Source organism: Octopus sinensis, linkage group LG21 (assembly GCF_006345805.1).
Source record: "Octopus sinensis linkage group LG21, ASM634580v1, whole genome shotgun sequence".
NCBI classification, from domain to species: Eukaryota; Metazoa; Mollusca; class Cephalopoda; order Octopoda; family Octopodidae; genus Octopus; species Octopus sinensis.
The window spans coordinates 18,147,740-18,162,282 of record NC_043017.1 but is presented as its reverse complement, the minus strand read 5'-3'; the positions used below and the strand labels follow the sequence as shown (position 1 = coordinate 18,162,282).

The following is a 14,543-nucleotide window of genomic DNA, read 5'->3' as shown; positions in this document are numbered from 1 at the left end:
ATGCAGGAGGATCAATTATGGTTTTATCTAACATATTCCTCTCTCAGATTCACACACTTATTGCAGTGGTCCTTCTACACCATGTAAAAGACCTTGGAAGGCTGGGCCGCCAACTAGGTCTTTGGCAATATTCTTAAAGCAAGGAACTTTTCAGCACCTCCTCGTAGATGGTGGTGGTACCATCTACGAATACAGATGGCAATACCATACAGGTGTTAGGTGTACTGTTATAGTGCAAAGATTCAGGTCAGTGGATTGTTGGGATTGAGAGACTCTTCGGAAATAGCACCCACTATTAATTGCAGCATTTTGATTGCAGCTACATGGGTGCTAGAGTTAATTTGTCACTCTCCACATGGCACCTGCAAGTATTCAGGCCAGCCCTGCTGATCACAGATTGGCTTTCTCCCTTCCTTCTACCAGTCATAGGGGCCCTAAAAACTACAAGATCATGGGTGTGACCCTTCCTTCCCTGATTAAATAGCAAAAAGGAAAGAAGAAAATCTATGTAACAAGTAGCCCTATGAGCTCTCCTATGAATTATTAATTACTGCTGATGCAAAATCCTGTAAACTTCCTCTGATTCCTCAGTTTACTATAATGGTAAGACTGTCTGTCTGATAATGAAGAGAAGTTGTTAACAAGGAATATTACTTACCTTCAGTCTGGCACCATCCTTTGTTGATTCCACATTAGCAACTCCTTCTCCTGCCAATAAGTTCAATTCTTTAATGTTCTCAATGATGACATCATAATCTACTTTCAATGATGGCTCTGGAATGGACTCCTCTACAGAAACAAACAATAATTCCGGTAATTATTTGCACATTCTTTGAGTTCAATTACTGCCAAAATTGATTTTGTCTTTCATCCTTTCAGAGTCGATAGAAATAAAGTACCAGTCATACACTGGGGTCAATCTAATTAACTACCCGCCCCACCTTCCCTTACAATTTCAGGCCTTGTGCCTCTAGAAGAAAGAATTATTTACATGGTCTACATTCAGTGAAAACAACCAGATCTGCAGGGTGCCAAAAATTGGATTCTTCACAACAACATTGCATCTTGCCACTGAACTCTCCTCACTTGTAAGTTTCTCACCAAAAACAACATGGCATCACTTCTGCACCTGCCCTATTTGCCAGGTTTAGCACCTGCGGTCTTCTATCTCTTCCCCAAGACGAAAACACAACTCAAAGGTTGCCGTTTAAACACTGTTGTCAAAATCCAGAGCAAATCACAGAAGATCCTCAACTCACTTACAGAAAATGACTTTCAGGCCGGATTCCAAACATGGCAAGAATGCTTGGACTGGTGCATTGCTGAGCAAGGTTACTATTTCAAAGAAGATGATGTTAATACTTAGGTAAATAAGTTACTTTTAATTAAACATAACGAGTCCTGGAACTTTTTGATACCACCTCATTAATACACAAACACACACACACTCACACACATAAATATATATTAGAAGGAGTAAATATGAGTTCATACCTGGGCTCCACAAACACGGGTCATAAGTACCTGTGCTACTTTTCCTTCTTAGTGATCTCTTTCGTCTACCTCTTGCTTCTCCAACCCATATCAGGCCATAGTCATAGAGGAAATCCTGGTGAAAATTGATACAATTACAGAATAGGCTGGGCAAAATATTACCTAGGTCCCTATTGTGGCCACAACAGACCATTAGTGAGACACTAACAAATTCCTACTGAAGTAATCTGACTCCTATGAAGACAATAAGTGACATTCTATTGACAAAGTAACCCAGCCCCTACTGAAGATAGCCCTAGAGAGACATTAACAGACCCCTGTCAAGGTAGTAATCTGACCCCCATGGATGTAAAAACTGACATTCTATTGATGAATATGACCTTATTGAGGCTGTAATCCAAGCCCTGGTGAGACAGTTGAAGCAGTGATCTGACTCGATAGTGAGGCCATATTCTCACCCCTGTTGACAAAGTAACAGATCCCTCTGAAGGTAGTAACAGATCCCCCATTGATGAAGTCACTGAGTCTATTGAAACCATAATTAGATCTTTATAAAGATAGTAATTTGGGACCTGTTTACATGAGAACAAGGTCCTTAAATGGAGAGTCAACATTAACAACTGGTCACCATGTTATTTGCTGGTAAGTTTAGAACACCATATTTCTGTTGAAATACACTACCTTTGTTTAAATTAATTTTGGAAATAGTGAAAAATTTTGTGAAATAACTGTCATTATCAAACTCGTGTTTGGAATATGGATATAAAAATTTTGATGACTATTTTTGATTTAGCACACTTTTAAACAGGAAGTTGCTTCAGGTGGGTTGGCATCTAAAAGATTTATATTATCATATTTTTTTTTTAGGATGACAACAGAGTGGGCTCTACTAAAGGTAACCAAGGACCAGTCAGTAATGTTAAATAGGTGACAACAGAGTGGGTTCTACTAAAGGTACCCAAGGACAATAGGGTGCAAATAATCACTCAAATACTACAGCCATGTCTCTGGACTCCTTACACAGGAGCAGGGATGAATTGTAGTTGAGTGCGGTGACACTCTGGACATGTTTCATTCTCTCCACTATCTAATCTAAATATTGTACACTCCTAGGTTGTGGTGGTAGCCACACACATGATGGACAAAGTGGACAAGGCAGACCGGTAGAGTCAAACACTGACCTCCATTTCTCTGATTTGGTTTTGAAAACTGTCACATTGGTGTGTCAGGCTGGCCACGACTTCATCTGGAGATTCATCTGTGTTAAAATAGTAAATAGGATCTAAACATATATACATATACATACATACATGCACATACATATATGCATGTGTGAACATATATATATATATGTATATATATATCTATATATATATATATATATATATATATATATATATATATATATATATATACACACACACACATATATATATATATGTTGATCATAAGAATTTTTCATTTCTTGTTTTTTAGTACAAAAGATAAGAAATAGATCATTTTAACAGTGGGACTCAAAGTAGATAGAGCTATAAATGATAACATGTAGAACAGTGGGTTTAAAAAGCTCATCATCATCATCATCATCATCATCGTTTAAACGTCCGTTTTCCGCGCTAGCACGGGTTGGACGGTTTGACCGGGGTCTGGGGAGCAGGGACTGCCCCAGGCTCCAGTCTGATCTGGCAGTGTTTCTACAGCTTGATGCCCTTCCTAACGCCAACCACTCCGCGAGTGTAGTGGGTGCTTTTTACGTGCCACCTGCACAGGTGCCAGAGGGGTCTGGCATCGGCCACGATCGGTTATTGCCTTTTTTTCGTTGCATTGCGGCAGGGGGGAGGGTTCCGGCAGAGAGGAGAGAGGGAGAGAGAGTGGGGGGGGGGGTGCATGTAATATAGGGGAGCACCAGTGGGGAAGGTTTGGGGTAAAGAGAAACGATGACAGGTAGGGTTGGTGGCAGGTTCTAGACAGAATGAAAAGTAGGAAGTAAAACGTAGGATATCACGAGTGGGGGAGGGGGCTGGAAGGAGATAGCCGGTTGAGGCAGTGACACATTTCAAAACAGGAGGAACATAAGATAACAGGTTAAGTGGGACGTTTGATGAGCTGCAGCGCTAGCTGCTTCTGTCCAGGGGGAGAGAGGCAGGGGTAAAATACATAGTGAGAAAGTATATTGAGGAGGAGGGGTAGGAGGAACAGACACACGTAGTGGTGGCGGTGGTAGAGGGGATATCCGGTGAGGATGGTGTAAACAGAGTGTTCTCCGGTATGGGTGGTGGGGGTGGGAGGGCGGGCGAACCGCGAACGAATGGCGTGCTGCGAAGATTTTGATTGGGGACAGTAGACTTAAAACAATCGGGGTTTGAAGAAATGAACAGAGTAACGAACAAATTAACTTGGTACCGAGGGGTTAAACAAATTAAAGGGTTATATTTTAAGAACAAGCAGAATTAGTGAATAGATTCGAACATTTAAGGGTTAGCGGCAAATGTATGTGTGTAGTACAAGAGTCGGAAGAAATGAAATGAGAATTCTTAGCTTGCTTGCTATGATCTTCGCTGTGTGGTCAAGAAAGGGTGAATGAAAGAGAAGCACACGAGGTGATTATTTATATAGGTTCACCGGAAGTAAAGGTTGTCCATACTAGTGCAGTCTTTTCTCTTGCATCCAGCATCCGATTCCTCTAATATTCAGTTATTGGTTCGATCTTTCATCGTTGTTTTTCACTATATTCTACAAAAGTCAATCACTTCCCTTTTCCTTCCATCAGTGATCAGCTGTGCCTGAATTTTATTGCTCCCCAGTTTGTGCAGCTTTATTGTGCTCACATCAATATTAGCGGTTGGGAGGCAGTTGCCGGCTACCGTGGAGAATGGCGACGTACCGTAAAAGGGGGAATACAAAGGAGTGACAGAGAGAGAGAGGAGAAATGGAAAGAAAGGAAGAGACGTCAACAAGAGACTATGGCACTACAACCAGCCAGGAACAGTCTTCGCTACATTTGCGGTACCTGCCAGAGGGAATGTTTGTCCAGGATAGGACTACACAGCCACAGCAGAAAATGTATCAGGACATGAAATATAAAAGCCGGACTAGACTACTTTGTGCGCAACTCCATTGTCTCCCGAGACAGAAAGGATGCTACCAACCATTGTGCTCAACTAAGATTGCTTTTAAGCTACAGCTGGTTTCACCTATATATTTCACTGTCACCAGCTATATGGGATGGAACATGTGTAATTCTGGGTCACATTCTCTTCTGATGGAGGTTTTTTGTTCAGTAGAAATGTCATCTGAAGATTATATGTGATCTGCAAAACTGTCTTCATGTCTCATGGAAACAGCTGAAACATCCGAGTGTTTCAGCTGTTGAAGCTCTGATGTTTTAAAGTAGACACACAAATCATGGCAGGGTTGTTTTGTTTTTTTTTAAATAAAATTTAGTTAGATCTGGGGAGGTTCATTAACAACAGCAACAAAGACAACCCAAATAATATATACACAAAGGCGGCGAGCTGGCAGAAATGTTAGCACGCCGGGCGAAATGCGTAGCCGTATTTCATCTGCCATTACGTTCTCAGTTCAAATTCCGTCGAGGTCGACTTTGCCTTTCATCCTTTCGGGGTCGATAAATTAAGTACCAGTTACGCACTGGGGTCGATGTAATCGACTTAATACCTATGTCTGTCCTTGTTTGTCCCCTCTGTGTTTAGCCCCTTGTGGGTAATAAAGAAATAGGTATATGGCGGTGAGCTGGCAGAAACGTTAGCACGCCAGGCGAAATGCGTAGCCGTATTTCGTCTGCCATTACGTTCTGAGTTCAAATTCCGTCGAGGTCGACTTTGCCTTTCATCCTTTCGGGGTCGATTAATAAAGTACCAGTTACGCACTGGGATCGATGTAATCGACTTAATCTGTTTGTCTGTCCTTGTTTGTCCCCTCTATGTTTAGCCCCTTGTGGGTAGTAAAGAAATATAAATATACACACAACACAAATACCATACAAAACTATGACAACAGTGTGCATAACAACAAGACAAGCAACAACAATACTATATAAACGAGATTAGTAAATAAAACAACCGCAACAACAGCAACACAAATTACAACTGCTGCAACAACCACCTCTACTACTACAACAACTACAACTTACTGCATTGTTTCTCCAATTGGTGAACCTTCCGCTCCAAATACAGGATTCTTTTCTCCTGAGTTGCAATCAAAGAATAATGAAAGAATTAATTAAACAATAAAAAGAAACGAGCAAAAAAGAAAAAGAATTATGGCCAGTGTCGCATAACTGGCCCATTTAACCCTTTAGTGTTTAAACCGGCCCAAATAATCTACCTGTTTTCTGTTAAAACTGCCCGCATTTGGTATCTCACATCAGCCTATAATGTCAATCTAAAAACAGGTGATAACATCATCAAAATCTTAAAGCTACAAAATAATGACATGATTAGCTTAAAACAATATGATAAATAAATATTATATTTGACAGAATAATCTGAATGCTAAAGGGTCAAGAGTACCTTTCAATCATTGGGCAATATGCTGTGCTGAAAAAACCTGTTGAGTCAAGTGAAATAACTGTTGTGCTCAATGCCAGTACCATCTAACTGGCACCCATGCCAGGACACATAAAAAGCACCATATAAGCATGGTTGATGCCAGTGTCACCTGACTGGTCCCATGGCGGAGCCACATAAAAAGCAACATTCAAGCGTAGTCTTTGCCAATGCCGCCTGACAGCCCCCCATGCTGGTGGCTCATAAAAAGCACCCACTACACTCTTGGAGTGGTTGGCGATAGGAAGGGAATCAAGCTGTAGAAACCTTGCCAGATCAGATTGGAGCCTTGTGCAGTCTCCTGGCTTTCCAGACGTCAGTCAAACCATCCAACCCATGCCAGCATGGAAAGCAGATGATGATGTTATTGTGTGGTAAGTAGCTTGCTTAAGCAACCACATGATTCCAGGTTCAATCCCACTGTGTGGCACCTTGGGCAAGAGTTTTCTACTATAGCCTCAGGCCAACCAAAGCCTTGTGAGTGGATTTGGTAGATGGAAACTGAAAGAAGCCCAGAGTACATGTGTGTGTGTGTGTATTTGTGTGTCTGTGTTTGTCCCCTCACCATCGCCTGACAACCGATGCTGGTGTGTTTACGTCCCCATAACTTATTTGTTCAGCAAAACAGACCAATAGAATAAGTACTAGGCTTACAAAGAATAAGTCCTGGGGTCGATTTGCTCTACTAAAGGTGGCGCTCCAGCATATAATGTAGCTACCACCACCACCACCACCACTACACTATGCCTATCATTGCCTAAATGCTTCACCAACATTCTATGACCACCACCACCACAGGCAGTATCATCACTGAGATACACAACCCTCACCATCACCATCACCACTCCTACTGTTGTCGACACTCCACCAATACTCTCACCACCACCACCACTATCAACACCACTGACCAATACTCTGACCATCCTCACTACTACCATCCCATCAACACCATGACCACCACCAATGAAAATTTACGTACCTTTGACATGAGTTCTTCTCTCTGTAACTTCAGCCTCGCTTCTGCAGTTGATAAACGACTTGCCATAAGAGACAACAGCTCCTTCTCTGAGCATCCACAGGAGAGAGAGAGAGAGAGAGAGAGAAAGAGAGAGAAAGTATATGAGAGTCAAGGCTGACCTGGGGCTAACTACAAGAAAGGACATTAAATGATGTAGTCTTAGATGCACCGTGCCTGATTAATAAAAGACGGGATGGTTACACTTGAAACATCTTTGAACATAGGTCCATAGGCCAGGGCTATGATCAAAGATGTTTCAGTTGTGACCATCCTGTCTTTAATTCAGACATGGTGCATCTAGAACTACATTATTGGGGTCAGGGCTGACCCGGGGCTAAACAACAAGGAAGGACATTAGATGATGTAGTCCTAGATACACCATACCTGAATAAAAGACAGGATGGTCACACTTGAAATATCATTCATCATTGGTCCATAAACATCAACAACAATATGGAAGGACACTTAGATAATAGAGTCCTAGATACACTATGTCTCGATAAAAGATAGAATGGTCATAGGTGGAAATTCGCTGATCAGCAGTTTGCTGGATCAGGGTGACCTGTGGTTAAACAAAAACAGTGAATGACACATTAGAGGACGTAGTCTTCCATAGATAGTGTCTTGATATAAGGTGGAACAGCAGTAGCAGGAGCAACAACAACACAGGAATAATGCAAACAAAAGCAGAACCATTGTAGATCTGAGTGAATACCTGAACAAAGAGGGCTGCCAGTAGAGGTGGATGGAAAGTTCACATTGGGTAAGGAACGACGTGACTCCTTGTCTAACAGAGACTTTAACATGTCTGCAGTAACGTCATCAATCAAGTTATTGGTCTCTGAAAACAAAGCATAAAAACACAATGACATAAATATATAGATAATGATGATAATGGAAATTGCAGATGTGTTACCAGTGCCGGTGGCATGTAAGAGAACCTTCCGTTTCGCGACCGTTGCCAGCACCGCCCCGTTTCGTGTCCGTTGCCAGCCTCGCCTGGCCCTCGTGCCGGTGGCACATAAAAAGCACCATCCGTTCGTGGCCGTTTGCCAGCTCTGTCTGGCACCTGTGCGGGTGGCACGTAAAAAAGCACCCACTACACTCACGGAGTGGTTGGCGTTAGGAAGGGCATCCAGCCGTAGAAACACTGCCAGATTTGACTAGGCCTGATGAAGCCTCCTGGCTTCACAGACCCCAGTAGAACCGTCCAACCCATGCTAGCATGGAAAACGGACGCTAAACGATGATGATGATGATGATGATGATGATGATGATGATGATTCAGATAGAACTGGGTACTTAAAAAAGATATGCACCAGGTAGGGTTGGATAAAGCTGTGGTCACTGCCTATGGTTGATAAATACCAAACAGGATAAATGGCTGCTGCCATCGGTGGCTGATTGCAGCAGAGAAATATCTAGAGAAAGCCTTCAACAGAGTGTCTTGTTCTGTTGACACGGTGGTCTCTGAGGAAGTTACAGATAGACGAATGGCTTGTGAAAGTGGTACAGACCATGTGGCACTCTGTCAGTTGTGACAACAAGGCTTCCAGTTGATCTGATCAACAGAACAGCTTGCACGTGAAATTAACGTGCAAGTGGCTGAGCACTCCACAGTACTATCACTACTACAGACACATGTACTCTTAACATAGTTCTCGGGAGAGATCCAGTGTGACACAGAGTGTGACAAGGTTGGCCCTTTGAAATACAGGTGCAAGAGAAACAGGAAGGAAGAGTGAGAGAAAGTGGTGGTGAAAGAGTAGAGCAGGGTTCGCCACCACTCCCTGCCGGAGCCTTGTGGGACTTTAGGTTTATTCGCTCAATAAACACTCACAACACCCGGTCTGGGAATCGAAACTGCAATCCTAAGACTGCGAGTCTGCTGCTCTAACCACTGGGCCATTACGCCTCCACTCACACCACATGAAGAGGTGCTGTTAGTAAGTTAAAAGTTAGTCATGAGTAAAGTAATGGATATAGAGTTTAGGAATAAAAAGGAATAAAATAAAAGTAAAAAAAGGGCATGGATTCCTTTTAATCATTTCCAATTTCTATTTCTTGAGACAATCTATTCCATTCTGTACATTTTTTACTTGTTTTTACACACCCTCTAGATACAATTTTTCCTCAAAAGCTATGTGAACCAAACTCTCTCCATTTCTAAAGTAATATAGTAAGAAGAGGGTTCGAAAACAAAATAGAAGATATATACACACATACACACATAAGGCCCTCATGCTTTCCGAAATCCGCCGAAACTACACCTGATTATATATACACTTTAGATGAGTTGTAGTGCACCTGAGCACTGTACACAATTATTATTATTATTATTATTATTATTATTATTATTATACAAACTCACATACAAGCCACTGGGCCATACATAAAGGTCTGCTGGTAAGTAGAAATGAAATATAAAACTCGTTTAGTGAGACATCCTCTGAGTGAGGGCAGGTTACATTAGGGCGTTTGGCTTTAATGAAACTGATTAATTAGCACAAGAGAGAGGGTGACATTAGAGAATAGATATTATCTTACAACATGGGATAAGGTTTCTAAACTAGACCAACATCACACTACATCAACCACTGCCACCACCACCACCACCACTACCTTCATGGACACCATTATTATATCTGAATAAATGATGGGATGGTCATGGTTGAAATGTCTGTTATCACAGGTTTGATTGGTAGGGTTGCCTTTGAGCTAAACAATAACCACCACCAACAACACTCTCCTGCTGCTGCTACTACTACTACTATCACTACTGTTGTCAATGCCACCACCACCTCCACTACTACTACTACTACTATTACTACTCTCCTTACATTACAATACTAGAGTTACAAAGACATTGATATGGTTAATTAACTGAGGCATTGGAACAACATTGACAGAACATGATACAGGAAGAGGAAGGGTCTATCTGATGGGAGTGCAAGGTGTACTTGAGTGATAATGATGAGAACAATAGTAATGATGATGACGATAGTGATGATGACAATGGTGATGATGATAATGGTGATGGTGACGGTGACCATGCCGACAATAATGATTATCTGCAACATTATTTGATAGCTGGAAGACGATATGCTGTTCGTGTCTTACCTTTTTCTTCATCAGGAATTATGGGTAGGTTGACCTTCCTGAAAATAAAATATATAAATAAGTAAATAACTATATAAACAAGAGCACTCAGACAGTGCAAACCTCTGCCAAGGCAACACCAATGTCCTCTTAACGATTAGCCAGAGATGACCATTAAAATGAGAATGTATGAAATTCTCACAAATGCGAATACTAAAAATGAACCCAACCGCTCTCAAAAATTGAGTAAAAAAAACAGATGAAATACCGCTAAGCAGAATTTCCCAACCCAGTCAGTGCTATAAATGGTCATTTAGTAAGGTTGCTATTAATCAGTTCTGCTTGAGCGGAACTATAATTAAAGACATATCATCTATGACTATCCAGTCTCTTTTGTGGAGCATTATGTTTCTTGGATTACATTCTATAATGGGTCTGTAGCAAAATTTGAAACCAAATCAACTAATTGCCAAGTTAAAAACATGGCTAAGCAACAGCTTTTTCATGTGACTGGCTGACTTATAGATTAAACAGCATCAAGTCATTGCATGATGTACCTTTATAAAAGCTGCTAGAGTGTTCCTTTGCAAAGCTTATAGATAGACACATTTTGAGCACCAAACTTATAAATATACACATTTTGGGCACTAAGGAACATGCTCAAGTGGTTAAGGTCAAGCAAGTGACAAGCAAATCTGAGGTATAATGATATTTCTGCTTCAGCAAGACAGTGCAGAATCTGTCTGAAATGTAATGGAATATAGGTCAGTTGCAAAACATTGACCTCCAGGTCACAAAACCAAAGTTTGAAGGGAATAGTTGTAATTAGAAGCAAATAGGAAATAACACTCAATGGCCCAAGACAAAGAAGAAGAAAAATAAAAATTTTGTTACACTGTCTTAGTTGCATTTGGGAATTCAGTGAGAAAATCAAATGACAGTTGCTTCTGATAGGAGCCTATGGAGATGACTGAGGACTATATCCCCATGACCCTCCCAGGAGTGGGTAGAGAAGATAAATAATAATGACTTGTGTATTATTATATTTCTTTCCTTTCCTAAATTGCTTCTCAGATTCAGCAAATGTGATTTAGTTTTTGTTAAATGTTGCCTTTAGAGTGTTTAACTCTTACCAATGAATGTGTGACAGATTTTTATAACATATATATGTAATAGTTAATATTTTCACTCTTTTCATACTAAACCATCTTAGACTATCACTGGTTCTATGATAAAACTTGGTACCAGAGCTTGGCTCTATGACAGACACTCCCTTAATTAAAGTGATCTAAATTGAAACCTTCCATCAAAATTTCATGTTAAACGCCAGTTTAATAACGAGAAAGTTATTTCACTAAATTCTTCATTATTTTCAAAATTAAGAGAAGCAAAATCGGTGCATTTCATCAAAAATATGGTAACAAGAGGGTTAAGAAAATATGGAGTTGGTTTCACTCTGAAACTTGTTTGAAATAAATTACTTTTATACTTATCCCCTTTACCCCAGAAGATGATCCACTGTTTACTAGGATAGGGACATAGTGGATTAGAATAGAAAAGAAACAAGTACAAAAGTGCCCACCACATGTTAATGAAGAAAATCAATGACATCCTTATCATTATATAATGTATTTCACAGTTAATATCTTTCTTGTATCGCTACACAAATATACAAATAAAGTTAACTTCTACCTACCAGAGATATACCTAAGCATACGTTTATGCATAAGGGAAAAACTGTATATGCATGAAGGGAATATATACATAAATACATATATATATATTACCAGTCCTCAGTCAAATTGTCCAACCCATGCTAGCATGGAAAGCAGACATTAAACGATGATGATGATGATGATGATATATATATATATATATATATATATATATATATATATATATATATATATATATATATGGATGAGGTAGGGGTCACACTGGTCAGGTTGTAGGGAAGCTAAAAGGTACTCAGGGCTATAGAGAAGTGTGAAGGGTTACTTACAGCAGTTTTCAGGTAACTAAAAAGATATGCAGTGTAGGGAGGCTCTTCACCCAGCTTTGAAGAGATGCTGTATATATATATATGCTATACATACAACATATATACACCCACATGCACATTCATATTAAGGGCAGCTGGTGTGAGAAAGGGTATCCAACCTTAGAAATTCAGCCAAAGACACTAAAGCTTGAAGCTATTGGACGCATCAGATCTTGACAAGGTGTCAAATGTTAAAAGAGGTTATATATATTAAGGCACTGGCATAGCTGTGAGGTTAAGATGCTTGCTTTGTAACCATGCTATCTTGGGTTCAGTTCTACTGAGTAGCATCTTGGGCAAGACTCTTTTACAATAGCCCCAGATCAACCAAAGCCTTGTCAGTGAAAATGGTAAACGGAAACTGAGTAAAAGTCTATCATATATATATGTGTGTGTGTCTGTGTGTATAGATATATGTATATATATATATATTTGCCCTTTTCAAGCATAGCTAGGCTCATGGGCCTGATTTCCCGGTTTCTGTGGCATATGTGTTTCCCCCACCACCACCAGCTGGACGGGATGCCAGTCCATCGCAATATATATATATATATATATACATACATATATATATGTCTGTATTTGTAGACGTGCCTCAACTGTTTGTCAATGGGTGTTGGTTTGTTTACGTTCCCATAACTTAATGGTACAGCATAGGGGCTGATAAATAAATACCAGATTTCAACAAAATAATTACAAAGGTCAATTTGTTTATCTAAAATAAAACCTTTCAAGGCGTTTCCTCATCATGACCGCAATTCATTGACTGAAACAAATTTAGCATGAAATATGTGTGTGTGTGTGTACGATTAAATACACACACACATACCTATATATATATATACACACACATATCATCATCATCATCGTTTAACGTCCGTTTTCCGTGCTAGCACGGGTTGTACGGATGGATGATGATGATGATGATATACATATATATATACATACACACACATATATATTTATATACATACATATATATACACACACACATATACATATGTATACACACACATATGCATGTACGTTATATATATGTGTCTGTGTATGTAAATATAATTTGTCGGATTTGTTGTTATTTTACCTCATGTGTCCAGGTAAAGGCAACTTGCTGTATCGTTTCAAACTAGACAATGGTGAACTCATCCTCAACACCCCTACACACTCCTCTTTATATATATATATATCTACACACACACACACACACTAGTGTGTCTATGTCACTTTATTTTTATTTCTTCTTCTGTAGCAACTTCTCTCACTGCTACCACTTTCGTGTTGTCAAGGACGCCATATTTTATACACGCCGGAAGCTGTACAATAAACTTCCGCTTTCCGTTGTTAGGGGTGGGATTTTGTTCGATTATTCGAGAACATCCTGCTTATCAGTACTCGTTTTGTCTCTGGAGACTGAATTCTAATCCAGTTGTAGTCAACGTCATCTTTCTTGGTGTTAGGTCAATAAAATAAAATAAATGATTAACTCCTTCCCCATAAGATTTCAGGTTTTGTGCCAACATCAGAAGCCTAAATTCACCCCAATTTCATAAACCTACCCAGGCTGGTTATAACCATAGATTAAGCCATGCTACTCCGTTTTTTGTTTCTTCATAATTCTCTGAAAGATGCGAATTTCTAAAGAAATTTTTCAGAGATATATTTTCGGGACTATAGATTACGAATTAAGTTCATAGCATTTAATTTTCTTTTTCATTTTGGATCATTCTTTTCCCTCAAAGTGTTTCTTCTAGTTCATTACATTTCGCGGTGAAATTCTGCCATGGTCAACATTGTTACGGTATTGTTGGTTGGGGTCGATAAATTAAGCACCAGTTACGCACTGGGTCGATGTAATCGACTTAATACCTATGTCTGTCCTTGTTTGTCCCCTCTGTGTTTAGCCCCTTGTGGGTAATAAAGAAATAGGTATTGTTGGTTGGACAAAATAAACTAAACAACTGACTTCTCCCTAAAGTTAAGGGGTTTTTCCCCCAATATTTACAAGCCAAAACTCACCCTTTGTCAGTTCAAAACATTTTCTCGAGTTTGTTCCTAAGTCTAAACTGGTTGTCAGACATTTTCTTGGCTCTTGTCTCATACGTTTCTGAGTAATATAAAGCTTTCCTTTTCAAAGTTCCAACTTACTCTGGTAATTAAAAAGAAAAATTGAGGAATGCGTATAATAAATGATACATGTACGCCTGAGAAATATGTCCTGTATATCAGATATGGTAACAGGACAGGTAAACGGTTAACCAACCCAGATTGGGAATACTTGCAGATAGGCGCCTCTCATCTTGATTTTATTATCTCGTAACTTCTT

The 14,543-nt window shown here is 39.8% G+C and overlaps 1 protein-coding gene across 1 annotated transcript in view; it reads right to left on the bottom strand.

Moving 5' to 3' along the window:
- LOC115222843 (UBX domain-containing protein 11-like) overlaps positions 1–13,501 on the bottom strand; it is a 42,842-nt gene extending 29,341 nt beyond the window's left edge. The window contains exons 1-8 of the mRNA XM_029793184.2: positions 13,305–13,501; positions 10,201–10,238; positions 7,796–7,921; positions 7,042–7,127; positions 5,648–5,702; positions 2,676–2,752; positions 1,495–1,609; positions 659–789 (exon numbers count right to left, since the gene is read on the bottom strand). Coding sequence (XP_029649044.1) covers positions 659–789; positions 1,495–1,609; positions 2,676–2,752; positions 5,648–5,702; positions 7,042–7,127; positions 7,796–7,921; positions 10,201–10,238; positions 13,305–13,366 — 690 coding nt within the window. The 5' untranslated portion in view covers positions 13,367–13,501. The remainder of the gene's footprint in view (positions 1–658; positions 790–1,494; positions 1,610–2,675; positions 2,753–5,647; positions 5,703–7,041; positions 7,128–7,795; positions 7,922–10,200; positions 10,239–13,304) is intronic.
- Positions 13,502–14,543: the final 1,042 nt, after the last annotated feature.